The sequence below is a fragment of the Eulemur rufifrons genome, chromosome 8 (assembly GCF_041146395.1).
Source record: "Eulemur rufifrons isolate Redbay chromosome 8, OSU_ERuf_1, whole genome shotgun sequence".
Lineage (NCBI taxonomy): Eukaryota > Metazoa > Chordata > Mammalia > Primates > Lemuridae > Eulemur > Eulemur rufifrons.
Window position 1 is genome coordinate 124,509,157 of NC_090990.1, and position 15,342 is coordinate 124,524,498.

Below are 15,342 nucleotides of genomic sequence, written 5' to 3' on the forward strand. Positions count from 1 at the left end.
TAATCCAGGCCTAGTTTGGGGAAAGAGAAGTTGCCAGAATGTAAGAGAAGAAATTTGCACAAAATACAAGTATCTTTTTTTTTTTTTGCAACAAAAGAAACTATTTATTTGGAATATGCATTACCAGTACAAATTAGGAGACTGTAAAACCTACACCGTGTTAGTATCATTAGCGAACACAAAAGTTCAGCTGGAATCAAAAGGGACAGAAGCCTGTGCTCTCACAGAAGCAGAAAAGCTTAAACTTTCAAAACCAAAACAGAGCAGAGCTTTGCAGGTTTATACTCTGAATAATAAGAAAAGGGAAGGGGGAGTGGGGGGGGGGGAGATAAAACCAACAACCAAAGGAAAGCGTTTCAAAATGAAAACGCCAAAGGAAAGAAAAGAAGTAATGAGAGAAAAAGGGGGAAAACATTGAATGTTTTATTTATTTTAACAAAAGAAAAAAAAAAGTTTACAAAAAATGAAAGATTCCAGAAAGCTTTGAGCTAGGGGTTGAACCACAAAGGTGATGTGAAAAGCGCGTCATTATTTCGTTATGACTTAACCACAAGAGCACAAGTGTTAGGGTAGAAATCGTTCCTAAAGTGTTGCTCCACAATTCTGCATTCTTACTTCACTTTTTTTTGCTTAAGTTCTGGCTGCTTTCTGAACTTAATCTGTTGGATGAGAGATGTTTAAAATTAAGTTTCTTCCAGATAATATTGCTTTCTTTTTTTCCTCTAACTAATAAAAACATTCCGAATCATGCCCGTTTTGCCATTTGCTTTAAGCAGCTGCCTAAATCAGAGGTTAATAAGAGGTGTACTGTCAGTGAAGCAAACTTAACCTCTTAGCATTAAAACTCAGTATCTCACCAACTCTTCATACAAAATCAGGACTCAAGGGAGAAGCAGGCAGCCCGGCCCCAGGGACTGCTTCCCGGATCGAGTCTACTTAGCCAATGGTGCCCAGCATACATACTAGCGTCTCCCATGGGATTCTTCTGGAAGAAAAATCCTCTGTAGTTGGAAGAGGCCTTGTGGAATGTTGTTATTAACCAGGGAGAAAGAAAAGAAAGCACTTGGTTGTGATATTCAGAATCGACAAAGGCAAAAACCTTTCCGTACAATATAAAAAGTTCCCCTGGACCCATTTCTTAAATTTTTAAAGGGCTACAGGGAAAAGCAAGCCCCTGATTTTATTTTTCGCAGGGACTGCAGGACTGCCACACACTTTGGAAATGCAGGTGAGCAATGAAACCTCACCATGGGCTTTACCTTCGCTTTTGGCGTCAACTGAATTCGGAAGCAAAGCAGAACAAGGGAATGGCCTATGCTACCAAGGTCATCTTTTCACATCACCTCATATACATATTAAGGGAAGAAAAACAGCAAGATAATAATCCTGACAATTAAAAAAAGCACCCCCCCCATAAACAAACCAAAAATAACACAAAATAAAACAGTTTTTTTTTTTTTTTTTTTTTTGCATTTTTAAGATTAGGAATAAAGAAAGGAAAAGAATTTATTTCCGGGTCTCAAAGTTAATAAACATAACAACGTGTTAGGTTGTACCTATTATGCTCACTATTCCAACTTTTTTTTTTTTTTAAGTTTACAAAATGAATTACTGTCACTTTTAAACATTGTGAAACAAGAAATGGATGTGCACAACTCGACACTTTTCTAGCATTCTTGAACTAATTCACAAATGCAAGAAAATAAAAGAAAAATGGGGGAAATGATGAATGTAGGTAGTTTGGTGTTAAAAACTAATGCAGGAATGATGCTCATTGTCACAGAAAGAAGAGGGGAAACTCCCCGTCCCGTTTTGCGTGCTATGAGGGTCATTTTTAAAATTTTTATTATAAACACTATTAAATTCAGACCGCTTTTTTGGTTTTTTTTTTTTCTTTATCTGAATATACAAGAACATTCATTATCAAATGTTCATCATCAATACTACAAAGAACGAGACACAAGTCGCAAGAAACAATGGAAAATGTTAATAAAGCTGAAAGAATTGTTGAGTATTTTTTTGTGGTTTTTTTTTAAGTTTTTTTTAAATTTGAGTTTCTGTAGTTTCATCTTTTTTTGGTATCGAAGTCAGGTTTTTCTGGGCAGAAAAACAAAACGCAGAAGGAAAGAGGGGACACAAGATATGTGTGAGAAAAGGCAACCAGCAAAGAAAGAACGACCACCACAGCGAAATAAAAACTGAACTGAAAAGAAGGTGCCACGTGGCAGAGGGCGGGATGGGAGTCAACGCCACATCGCGGGGAGAAGGTGGGGACGCAGAGGAGGAGATAATGAAAGTTACAGGGGGGACAAACCCAGGGTCTAGTATAAATCTGCTGTCAGGGAAAGTGGAGCCCTCCCACCTCCATCAGCGAGGGAATCCCGGGTCCCCGCAGGGCTGACCTGGCGTGGATTCCCGGGGGCATGTTCTTTCCAGCCCGTCCGGCTGCTGTCAGTGTTCCCGAGCTCGGCTTAACGCGAGGGCCCGCACGGCTGCCACGCTGGCGGTGACAGTGGGCCTGGGGGGGGGTCTGTGGGAAAGTTCGGGGTACAGAGAGGACCGAGTGAAGTGCTGGGGGGAGGGGTGGGGTGGGGGAGGGGAGATGCTACGAGATGGTCATCAGTGCAAACCAGAAACTGCCCGCAGAGAAACTGCCTGTGCAAACGCAGCACCAGCTCCGAGCGTTTGCGCACACTCCACATGGCAGCCCTTCAAGCCAGGTCTGGAGCTGGTCTTCCCGTTGCCAAGAGAACCCTTTTGTGTCAGTACGTCTTTCACACTTTGCCCCAAGTCAAGCAGATGGGATCCAGCCACGCCCTGTGTGGGTTGTCACAAGGATGCTCCTTCCAGACACCCTGTTTATCTAGCCCTGTTCTGATTACAGCACAGATGAGCAGACTCGGCCTTCCTAGTGTCCTTAGTCATCAAGGCATAATCTCATTTTGCCAGATATTTACTGTTTGCATTTCCTTCAAATACACACATCCTCGAGTTTCTTAGGTGGCACCCCCCGCTCCCCAGAGCACACCGAGAGGACCGTTTTCCACCCGTTACTGTCGTGCTATGCAGAATTTCCGCGCCCCTGTCAGCTAGCCATCCTACCCCTCACCGTCTCGTACTTCTCCCTGGGAGCCTCCCAAGCAGAGGAGATGGGACGGGGACCAAGTACCTACAAGGCCACGTGTTGGGTTCAAGTACAAACTAAGAGAACCAGGTCCTGTTTTTCTAGCTTGGAAGCTTTTCTCTATCCTAAGAAACCAAACACAGCAAAACCAAGAAAAACAACAATAACTCTTCTCTCTGTCATCACGGTGATGGCATCAGAGTACCAATGGTAACCAGAAGTTAGAACAGGACAGACATTCATTGTCCCTACATGGCATGAACCAGCCTATCGCAGGGGTGTTACTTCCTCTGACTTCACATTTGCAGATTGGACACGAATGAAATCCATTTCTCCAGCCTCTCACAAGCCTTTTGGTGAGCCAGGCACAACAGTCCCCACGTTACAAATGAAGAAAATGAGGCACCAAGAGAGGTGAGCACCCCCCACTTAATCAACTGACAGAGCTGCCATCTTTATTGCTGGTAGGGTTGGCTCTGAAGATGGTGAGCTCAGGTGACATTCCAGAATAGCTTGCTAGGACATGTCACTCTCTCTTAGGTGTTCCCAAGGAATAAAAGTCACTGATGATTTCAATGAAAACATTACCCCTCCTTTCCCCATGACTTTGGGTCTGCAAATTAAGCTAACAAAAAGCTCACGAGCCACGTTCTTAGACAACTGTCCTCCAGAACAATACGTCAGGGTCAAGAACAGGGTGCGGTGTGACGCTTTGGGTAATTAACACTACGTGCCTACTATAAAACCAAAAATGCAACAGATCCAAGCCCCTTACAGACATCGTAAGTACCCTGTGTGGCTGCCCCAGCACCCAGAGGCGGTGGGAACAGGAAGAGCTGACACGGCAAACCTGGCCTTCGCCACCACCAGGTCCTGTGCGTGTCATTCTGGTAAGCACATGCTACAGGGCCTGCAGGTCCTGGAAGCCCGGACACGACAGTGACCTTCACTCAGAGTTGCCAATTCCCTGTCTCGGGCCCACAGGGTGTAGTGCTGTGGTGACTAACGTGTTTGTAAATGGCATCTCGGGAAAGGGAAGGCGTGAGCCTGCGCGTGTGCCTACACATGCATGAGCGTGGGTGCGTGTGTGCGTGTGTGCGTGCCTGTGCAGGGCGAGGGAAGGGTTTCAGAGGAACCGTCTCCATGGTGATGCGGTCAGCACCGTGCCTAACTCGGGCCTGGATCTGTAATGAGCTCCAGACATCGCTTGCTGGGTGTCGAATGGTTCCCAAAGCCTGTGCCTCTGACACTGAGAGCTGCCGCTGTCGGGAGGATGAGGAAGCCCGCAGGAATCCCGCCCGTGCTGTCCCCGTGCTGTCCCCTGCCCTCCCGGCCGCCTGACCGCCTGCCTGCGAGCCAGCCCCGCGGAGCCGAAACCGGGAACCGTGGCACCGTGGGAAGCCCAGCTACGGCGGCCCCAGCGGGCACCGGGGGCGGGGAGGAAGAGGACAGTGTTCCAAGCGGTGCCGTCCCCAGGGAGGAGGAGGAAGAGGAGGCGGGGGCCTGGCAGGAGCGGGGCAGAGTGGTGTGTTCCTGCTAAGAGGTAGTGAGGGCAGCGAGAGAAGCAGAGGGCGTCTGTCGGCAGAGGGAGCGAGGGTCCGAGTGAGGTAAATCCGGCTCCTCAAACCACCAGCATGAAAACATACAAACACGTTTATTATTGTCTTCGTCATTTTTTTTTTCCCCTCTTTAAATTCCTCTAATTGTTGAAAATATCCTTCAGTGATGCCATCGAGGGCAGGGCCCCGGGAGTCTAGGACAAAGGCAAAGGGAACATGACAGGAACCAGGCTGACAGCTGGAGGCAGGGAGGGGCGGCTTCTACCCAGAAAACAAAAGGGAAGAGAGTATAAAGAAGTGTCCAGATTGGCTGAAATAGCATCCCAAAGAAGAGAAGAGAAGGAGACTCTTATTGTGTTTGCTGATCGCTTCGACCTCCTGTCTGACCGCTTGAGCGTTGGGAGAGAAGCCCTCCCTCCTGGCCTGCCCCAACGGGGCCCAGGGTCAGCCGGGATGCGATTGCTGGGAGATCAGTTGGAGGTATCAGAGTGAACACTGCCAGGGCCTTCTGTAGGGGAGGTCACTGATGAAGGGGTAGTAGCATCCTGCCAACCTCCATTAGCCTAGAAGGGAAAAAGGGAGACAAGTCAGTCCTCTGAGAGCGGGCGGCCATTTTCAGCAGACAACGACAACGAGGCAACTTGCGTAAAGGACCCAGCACAGGGCCCGGCACACGGGGACACTCGTCAAATGAGCAGCTATGATTACCGTAGGTGATAATATTCCCCCCGCCTCAGATGAGTTCAGGCCCCCCCCAGGGAGCCTTTGGATAGGATGTTGTCACTTTGTCATTCAGTCCAAGCCATCCGTGGGATGACAGCTGCCCTGCGGGTCAAGAGACGCAAGGGTTTGGTTCTGACCCCGGCAGCAGCTGGCCGTTGTCGGTGGTGAAGCACCTTCACCTTTTCGACCTTGATCTCCCCTTTTGAAAAATAAGAAGGTTGGCTCAAAAGCTTTCTAAGGTTCCTTCCGATTATGGATGTCCCGTACGTTTATGAGACTGTAGGTACCTGTTCTAGGCAAGGTTCTGCACTAGTGGGAATATAATGAGGAGTGAGATACAGTTCGTGTCCTCAAGGAGGGAGATAAGACAAGCCCACGAATGAACTATAATTCAATGGCAGAACCTAATAAATGGTAAAGCCCCATTGTTACGAAGTTTCCAGTGAAGACAATACCACATCTCGCTGGGGCAAACACTTCATGTAGGAGGAGCTCTTTAAGGTGAGCTTTGAAAAGTACAGAGGGTGTTTCAGGCGAATATAACAGATTAAACAACAGTGCTGAGACCATAAGGACCGGTCTGCCTGAACACAGCTAGGAAGGAGGTGAAATGGGAAGCTACAAGCTGGAGCTACACTTGGAGATCATTTTTCTAAGACTCTAGACCCAGGAGCATCCAAACAACGAAACTGTTCCAAAAAGATTTGTTTATCGACCACCCTTTAAAAAATATCCCAGCACTAAAATAGCTCAAGAATGATTTCCTATAGCGGTTAATTCGTGATGCACAATTCATGACTGTTTGTACGTTCTATAGCATTAAAATATAAGTGAGCTAAAATGCCTTTTCCCCCCCAATCACTGTGTTCTGTTGGAGTTAATATACCTCAACTCTGGAAATGATCATGTTGAACACCAGGTCCTAGATGTTCCTGGTAAAGGGTTTGCTACTGTACTTTCCTCTCATTTTATCTTCTGAAAAAATTTAGAGTAGACAGGGGCAGTATTATTACTGCCATCTGGGAGGGACCACTGCATCAGCCCTCACAAATCCACAGCACGAAGGAGAGTGCCCGGCACGGAACAGGTGCCAGCAAAGGTCTGTTTACATTTCCTTCTCGAGCGAGCAGAGGTGCAGAAGAAAATTGTCCTGGTTCATGACTGAGACAGAACACAGACCTCCGAACCTCAGAATCAGCCCCCTTTTCTCTGCCCTTCATCCACGTGGTGCTCTCTTTTTCATTGGCTCACCCAAACGATGCCCCACCTTTCCCAGGAAAGCCAGGCTTCGAAGCCAAAGCAGCTCCTACCAGTCACTTCAGCACAAGGGTAGGTTTCGTCCACAGCTCACTGGGGCAGATGCCAAGAGGGCATCGGGTCAATGCCAAGAACACACCTCCTCAATCAGGGGTCAATGAGCAACTGCTCCCAAGTTCCAACCTCCCACCTCCTAATCCAGTCCGGTGGGTCCTCCCACTCTTCCTCTCCGCTGAAGACATTTCCCCCTATTGTTTGTGATAGAAAGATTAGATGGAGAACAGTGAGGAGAAAATGAGAATTCATTCTTTCCTAACAGAAGGCTTTTCCATCTTTGTGGGGCCAAGACTCTGTAGTATAATCAGAGTCAAGAACAGAATTCAAATTCCTAATGCAGGTCTGTCCCGGGGAGGATGATATTGTGGCCTCCCTTCCCAACCAAGAATATATATGCTGGTGCTATTGTAGGCTGACTAAGAATGGCCGTTATGTTTATTTTTCCCCAAAGAAAATCCTTTAATGTCATGTATTTTTTTTATTATAAAAGTAAGGAATGCTTACAATATTTGGGAAATAGAAAAGCATAAAACACGAACTATATGACACCCATAATCCTACTCAGGGATAATTACTGTTAGCATTTTGATATCTGTCTATTCCAATCATTTTTATATGCATATGTTTACCTGAGAGGTATTTAGATAGATAGATAAATAGGCAGGTGTGTACGTATGGGGGTGGCAGGTGGGTGTTGGCTGAGCAGTACAGAATTTTAAGGAAAACTTGACAGAAGTTCTTGAAGTACAATGTCACGAAGCGCAGTAAAATGCTGGTAAGAAAGAACAAAGCCACGTGTCTTAGAATCGACTTAGCGTGAGACAAGTAGATAAGGAGGCTCCTGAAAGCAGTTAGCAACCACGTCATAGCGCGTGGAACAAAGCAGTTTTATTAATTGCTCACGAAACCACTATTACTATTATTCAGCCATGCCATAATTCCATTAAGATAATAAGTGGTACCAGAAATGAAGCCATTAAAAGGAAAATTAGTTCTGCGGTGTTTCATTAAGAAAAAAATTGGCTAGGCATTCTATATTGTCCAGAGGTTGTGGGAGATGTCGTTTTGAGCCATTTCGGATCTGAAATAACTCAAACAGTAGACATATGACCTCTTTTCTTAAAGAGTTGCGTTTTCTCAGGCCAGGGCGTAAGATGCCAGCGGGCACAGAGAACTCACAGACGGTAGAGACAGGAATTGGCTCAAGCTGATATCAAAACCTGCATTTTAATGATGCTAGCTGTCCTGGTAAAGAAGACTATGCAAAATCTTCTATCAAAAATAAACACATTAAACAAACCTCTTTAGCTCCTTTTTCCCCACTCCTCTTCCGTCCATAAACACGCACACACCCCTCAGACTGGGTGACCAACCACCCCGGTTTGCCCAGGCCCCTCCCATGTCGGCACTGCAAGTCCCCTATCCCGGCAGGCCCGCGAGGCCTGGGGGAGCCTCTGCTGGTCGCCCTACTTCAGGATATGCCAACCGGGACCCCCTGCTTCCTGCCAGACATAGGACACTGTGGCCTGTGACATGCAAGTTAGATAAACACAGATACCTTCTAGAATAAGCATGTCTAACCCTGAGAAGCGTGGAAGAACCCTTCCCTCTAGAGGTGCTTTTTATGGCGTCTTATCTGCTGCCGTTGCTGATAAAAGCTCCGCAGCATCAGAAACCGCGGCAAACCCCACTTAACCGGGTTTCCCGTGAATCACCCGGGCTGCCTCGGCCGCATCGTTCCAGCTTTCATGCAAGGCGCTCACAGGCCGCCCCGGCTTGGGGAACAGCTGACCTTGCTCCCAGTCCCGTTAACCCTGGGGAGCAATCCCGCCCTCCTCCTCCGCTGCGGGTGAGTATTAAGCAGGAAACTCCGCCTCTGTGTGTTTGCTTATCTCTGGGTGCGGGGAGAGCAGAGGATGTTCTCACTAACAACCGTGGGGGGGTGGGGGGGTGGGTAATAAGACCTGCATTTTTATTTTTCTTCTGCACCCCAGGGTCCCCTCCACTCTCTGACGCAAACTTTCCTTGATGATGGACGCACTCTCCAAAACCTCACGTCAGGGACCACACTAAAGGGTCCCGGGGGGCTAGGTAAAATCTGCAAAGCCAAATGCGCCCTTTTTATCTCTGAAAACGTTCCTCGTGAAAGGGAGTCTCCCTTTGCACCAGGTTGTACAGGTAATTCTGTGGGCTGGGAAGCAAGACCCAACGTGGGCTTTGATTCCATCAGACAGAGCCTAAGCCCGGGGAGAGGGCTCAGCCTGGAAGGGAGACGTTAACAGAGTATAAAATTAGGACAAAATGCAGCAGGTTTCCAAGCTAAGAAAATCTAGATTTTCCAAACACAAATTGAAGATATTTAGGAACAAAGTGTTTCAGGAACAAGAATGACTATTTACCCTATAGCCTGTGCCCTACTGACTTTGCACCTAATCTGATCAATACCACATTTTGCTAGAACTCCATCTCAGGGACAAGGCGAAGCAGGCCCGCCTGAGGCGGCAGAGGGAGCCAAGGATGGGGCAGTGGTGGCCGGGACAATCCACGTGGTTTCCCCGGACAAAACCCAGGGCACAGAATCACAGCTGAAGCCCTGACTTCTCTCTTCGCTGCCACCCTCCTTGGACCGGAAGACGGTCCCCATGAGGCGGCCCCTCTCTCGCTGCTGAGGATCCGGTACTGCTTGCAGCCCAGAGCCGGGGCTGCCGGGCTCAGGATGGCCCGTCCCGTCTCCTCTCCTTCCCACCCTTCCTCTGCGCTCACCTTAGCAGAGCACCGTTGATGCAGAGAATTCATCACCTGATGTGACAGCCCAAGCAAGCCTGGCACTAAGAAACTCTCATTTGCAACCCAGAAATACGCTGAGGTGCCACAAACCGGCTGATGTCAGCACCGAGTCGAGCTAGATCTGCATACGGGCCAGATGCCATTACCAGAGATGCCTTGAGTGCGGGTGAGGGGGTGGTACGTGCTCCAGGCCCTCAATCACCCAGGCGCTGGAGGGGCCAGCCAGGAAGAAAAACAAAGAAACATCAAGGCATCCTCTCTCCTTCTCTGTGCAAACGCACACTCGTGCATGTGCACACACACACACGTGCACACACACACGCTAACACACAGAGTCACTACAGGTCAGGCAGACATCAGCTCTCACAGTAGAGCTCACACCCTAGATTGATCATTTTTCTATCAAGGTGGGAGAACTATGTTTTCCCGATATGCTTAACACTCTCCCAAGATTACACAGAGAGAATTTACCAAGAGATGCTCTGGGGTGAAAAGATGCTATTGGCAAGTCCCCTTAGGGACATCAAAGGATGCACCATCTCCCTGGGGGATTTTGCCATGGTTTGCAGGTCCCTGCCCAGGCCTATCTGCAGCTGCCACCAGCGTGGTCTTTCAAAAATGTAATTGTGATCGTATCACCTCCCTGTTAGACCTTCAGTGGCTTCCCGTTGGCCTCAAGATGAGGCTCCATGTCCTCAGCAGGTCTGCAATGTCCTTGACCTTGCTCATCCCATCCCAACACTCGTATTTAACATTTCAACCATATCAGGCTACGCAGAAATTCCCACAACAGAGCAGCCATCTCACGCCCGCCTCTTTACCCCTGAATACAGTGCCCTCGCTCATCCAGTTACGTCCACTCACCCCGCGGCTGATTTTTCAGACTGAGCTTAAGTATCCTTGTACCTCCATCTGTCCCCTGGCCGAGTCCCTTCCTTCTGCAGGACCCCAGCTCTCTGGGGGCCCCTGTCACAGCGCCTGTGCCACTGAATCGCATTTGTTCTTTCCCAAGTCTCTCTCCCCTGCCAGACCACAGGAACGGGACTGCGGGATTTCTCTCTGATTCCTAAGGGCCGACCACAGTGCCCGACACAGCAAAGATTTTCATAACTGTCTCTTGGAGAGGCACAGGAAGAAGTAAACACTTGGTGGCACTGTGACATCCATCCTCCATCGTAGGCGTGGAGAGAGAAATGGTATCAGATCCATGACTTCTACAGGTCAGTCTGACTACATGTAAACAGCTGTGTACACCTAGGAAATATCTGAAAGACAGAGCAGAAGCAGCGCCCAGTTTCTGAGTAACTTTTATACTCGGGCTCTGAACTTTTCTCTTATTTCATAGCTTATCTCGAACAAGGAACTATGATCAACAATTGAACTGTTTTGTTTTGATTTTAAGGAAAGCAGCCGAGAAAGACACTGGATCTTGCCACAGCTTAGCACACCATCTCAACAAGGACCGTCCCCCAGACAGGTACAAGGCCAAGGGAGACATGCCCCCCTGCACCTGGAATAGTCTCCAAGTCACCACCACGGGCATAGTGGCAATTGCAAACGTGCAGAACAGACACAGTCCCCTACTGGCCTGTTGAGTCTTTGCCCCCTTGTCTTTCTCTCTCCAGGGTGAGACCCACACCCAGATTCAGCTTCCACCTGAGGATCTGGGAATGAAGTTGCCAGATAAAATGCAGGATACCCAGTTAAACTTGAAGTTTAGATAAACAACAAACCATTTTTTAGTATAAGCATGTCCCATGCAATATTTTCACTTGCTAAATCTGGCAACCCTATCCGGGAACAACGTGTTCTCTCGGACAGAAGAAATGTTATTCCGGCCTATTGCATAGGTAACGCAGAATCAATCTCGCCGTCTGTCTTCCTGGGACAATTTGCAGCCGTATCTTCATACGGGAACTTCATTCTTGTGGCTGAGACCATCCCTGCCAAGCCTACGTGTAGCTTCTGCTTAATTTTTTTGCCATTTATTGCAGTTCCTTTAAGACTGAGACAGTGACTTGCTCTTGTGACTGGAACGCTGTTCTGGAACCTCGGAGCACCAACCACCTGCCATCATAGTCCCTGGAAGTTAATCCTCTGCTCGGGTTATCTCATGCTGCTGGCCCTAGGACTCCTGCCCAGCGTCCCACACCACCACGCTCCTGTCTGGTCTGGTTCCACCAAGCCTCCTGGGCCCAGTGATCTTGCCGTACAGGTCTGCATGTTCAGAGAGCTCAGCAGAGCAGCCAGCCATTCCTGGTGGAGAACGGATACCCTTGCGACAAAGACTTCTGCAGTTTAAGCCGCTGCAAAGAAATAACAGATCTTCCACTGCCAACGTGAGATCCTGTTTACTCTACGGAGATGTCTTGAGAAGTTTTTTTGCCCTCGTCGGTCCATCTCCTCCAGTCTCTAGAAATTCGTGTCATCTTGCAAAGCCCAGCTTGAGAGTCACCTCCTCCTCGCAGCTTTCCTCCAGGCGCAGTCACCCCCTCCTTTCAGTTCCACACCACTGACTTTCTCACTGTTCGTTTTCACCTTTGACCACGTGTGGCTCTGATTCACCTTTTGAAATCTCCATGTGGGCACCAGATTTTTTTCAGTGTAATTATGTAGTTTTTAATTCCACAAATTATGTATTCAGTTTCCACTTAGTGCTATAGACTGGGCATACAGTGGAAGATAAAACAAATTTTTAAAAAATCTGGTTTCTGCTATCAAGGAGTTCACTATTTTGTGGGAGACAGACATTTAATAAGTCATCAAAAGAACATACGTAGATGCTGGGTGGTAGCATGTGCTAGCAGAGAGTACAAAACAGGCACCTCACAGGGGCTTCTGGAAAGTCAGGCTGAAGGTGAACAAAAAATAGACAAGCATTGAGTGGGGCAAAGCGAAGCTGTCCGGAGGCTCCGAGGAACCCCATGGAGGCCAGAAAGAAAGGAGCAGAGAACAGCGGTGGGCAAAGCAAGATGGCGCTGGAGGGTGGCAGGGCCTGGCCATTCCAGGCTTTGATGTCTATTCCCAGTGAGATGGCAAGTCATTCAGCAATAAGCCTTTAGAGGACGAGGATATTGTCTGACACAGCTGCCAGCCAATGACGCACTCGAGCTGAGCGGGTGGAGGAATGAAGGCTCTGAAGGCTCCCCTGGTGTCCCGCCCTGGGAACACCGGGCTGCCTGGCAGCCGGCGCCCGTCCTAACCGCATAGTTAGGAAGAATTGTCACAGTAAGTCTCTTACTCTGGATCACAGATATATAACCACATGTGAATCTAGCGTGCACTCTTCACCGTACTGCTCAGGACAAGAAGCTCGAGCTCAGAAACCAGCATTTGTCAGACTTAGTCCCCATTCCATGCTACTGCCTTCTGGCCATTTAAAGTTTCAAAAGCTAGGCCGTGGGACAGCATGTGAGTGCCACACACACAGTGTGGCCACCACGGATGCTCGTGGCCAAAGAGAGATGACGTGTGCTCTTCAGTTCACCTTCAGGGAATCTCTGCATTGTTTATTAAAATGCCAGAACACATAAACCACAAGACTGGCCTCAGAAAACTGAGGGGGTTCTAATACCCCCTGTACTAAGCCACAATCTGCCTCAGCAAACTTGGTTTTGGGCAAGACAAACTCTGCTCCTCCAGGGTTATACTCCTGAGGCACCACCGTGAGTGGTACCATCTTGCCAGGTAATATGGCTTAACTTACGCTGGCAATGCAGAGTCCTGGTCTAAGACTGTGGGCCAAGATGGTAAATCTGACCCATGTTCGCTTGTTATGAATATACACTCTCTTATTACAAGTCACTACCTCACATTTTATCTTGCAGGCATGCACTGCCGTCTCAGTACACGGGGCGCTCAGTCAAAATCCATCTGCAAGACTTTATTGATCGCAATGATGTCACAGTGTGCCCAAGCGCGTCTGTAGATAAACTCGGAGATCAAGATCTACTTTAGCTCTTTCTTAGCTTTACCCTTTTCTATTTACTCTATTGTGAAGACCCAGAATTAACACTGCCACGGAAAGCATGTCAAACACACAGGATGGTTTTAGTGGAGCCGCTCTGTAGCACACACAGGGTATGAGGCAGTGTGCATGTTGCGGTTTAGAGTAGAGTTGCTTTCATATTTCTGTTAAAAGTACTCACAGAACGGTTATACATAATGTTTCCATGTCCCACAGACTCATGGGGTCCTTAGAATAAATGTATATAAAGAAGGCTTAAACTTAAAGTTCATTCTAATTTAACTTTTCAAAGGTTATCCTGATCTCCTGGCAAAGAAAAGTAAGCTCAGCTTGATTCAGCTAAATAGAGGCGTCTTGGCGCAGAGAACTCTATTTATATCTGAATAAACATCCTCTATGCTCACAACTGCACAAACCCCAAACACAAGCACACATACATGCATCAACAGTGTTCAAAAATATGCATAATTTCCACATACTTTTATCATATAAATACACATAGAGCTAATGTACATTCAAGAATGTACTCACAGCACCTAAGAATGCGCACAGACAGACACACACACACACACACACACACACGCAGCTTATACTGGAAAAGAGTAGCTATCTAAGATAACAGACAATTATGTTTACTCATAAAGCCAAACCTAGATAATTTAAGCAAAGGGTATTCTTTTTTTCCTCTCAATAGAAATTATCTGATTGGCTGATTTTATACAGCCCTGAATTCTTCGTTTCATTTTTATAACCTTTTATTTTGCTTTGGTCTGTTGACAAAGCTATGATTTACTAAGGGCACACTCGGAGATTGTATACACGTCTTACCGATGAACGGCGGCGATGCTTGGAACACGCACACAGCCAGTGTGTGCGAACGTGCCCTTGTGGGCCGCATCTCAGGGCTATTTACCATCAGAGAGGAGGCGAAACTCCTTACACTTTTCTGACCATCCAAGAGACAGCAAGTGCCCCAGATTATCAGACCAACAATGACATGCCACGTAAAGACAGACACTGAGCCAACTCCGCATCCCAAAGACTGGCATATTCAAGTACACTCAGGACATTAATAGCAATTTACGTGCCATCACTGAGACAAAGCCACAAAGGCTCCGCTGGCAGCCTCTTATTTTGAAGCCTATTATTTGTGGGAGTTACAGGCTATAATCACAACAGAAACTTTCAAAACCCTTATCTTCCGTGACGCACCAAATCTATTTCAGAGCCATAATTGCTATGTCACCGGAGAGTTTGCTGCTTAATGCACTCAAATGCCATTTAGTGTTTGCAGGGTCATTACAGCTCACAGGAGGGTGGGGGGCATGTGGAGGGAGGCTGGGGGGTGGGACGCAGACAGAGGATGCCGAGGGGAATGCGTTAGGACGGGGTGCTAGCCTCCACTGTGCCGAATTTACTTAGGGGAGGATATTGTTGTTTTAAAAATTCTATTTACTGATGAAATGAAAACTAGAGCTTGAAAACAGTCTGTGAACTTAAGAATTCTGAATTCATTTGATGCCCTCCTAGAGATATTCAGTGGGTGCTGGGGATATCCTCTTTTATTCTGGGATTCTAAGTGTAAGGTGGTTTGATTTTTATTTCTTTATTTCTAGACAGAGCACAGGGGCACATCACCGCACCTGGCTAATTTTTTTTCTGTTTTTGGTAGAGACGGAGTCTCGTTCTTGCTCAGGCTGGTCTCGAACTCCTGACCTCAACTGATCCTCCTGCCTCGGCCTCCCAGAGTGCTAGGATTACAGGCGTGAGCCACCAGGCCTAGCCTGATTTTTTAAATTTTTTATTTTTTCCTTTTAAATAGAGAAATTTCTGCAGTAGAAATCTTCCAGCAGTATCGTGGGCTCATA

The 15,342-nt window shown here is 47.6% G+C and overlaps 1 protein-coding gene across 3 annotated transcripts in view; it reads right to left on the reverse strand.

Annotated features, from left to right (window-relative positions):
* Positions 1-1,934: 1,934 nt before the first annotated feature.
* PBX1 (PBX homeobox 1) overlaps positions 1,935-15,342 on the reverse strand; it is a 272,094-nt gene continuing 258,686 nt past the window's right edge. The window contains exon 10 of one of the 3 annotated variants that reach the window (XM_069480911.1): positions 1,935-5,246. In XM_069480911.1, coding sequence (XP_069337012.1) covers positions 5,154-5,246 — 93 coding nt within the window. In that variant the 3' untranslated portion in view covers positions 1,935-5,153. The remainder of the gene's footprint in view (positions 5,247-15,342) is intronic. The other 2 variants (XM_069480912.1, XM_069480913.1) reach the window with 2 other exon arrangements.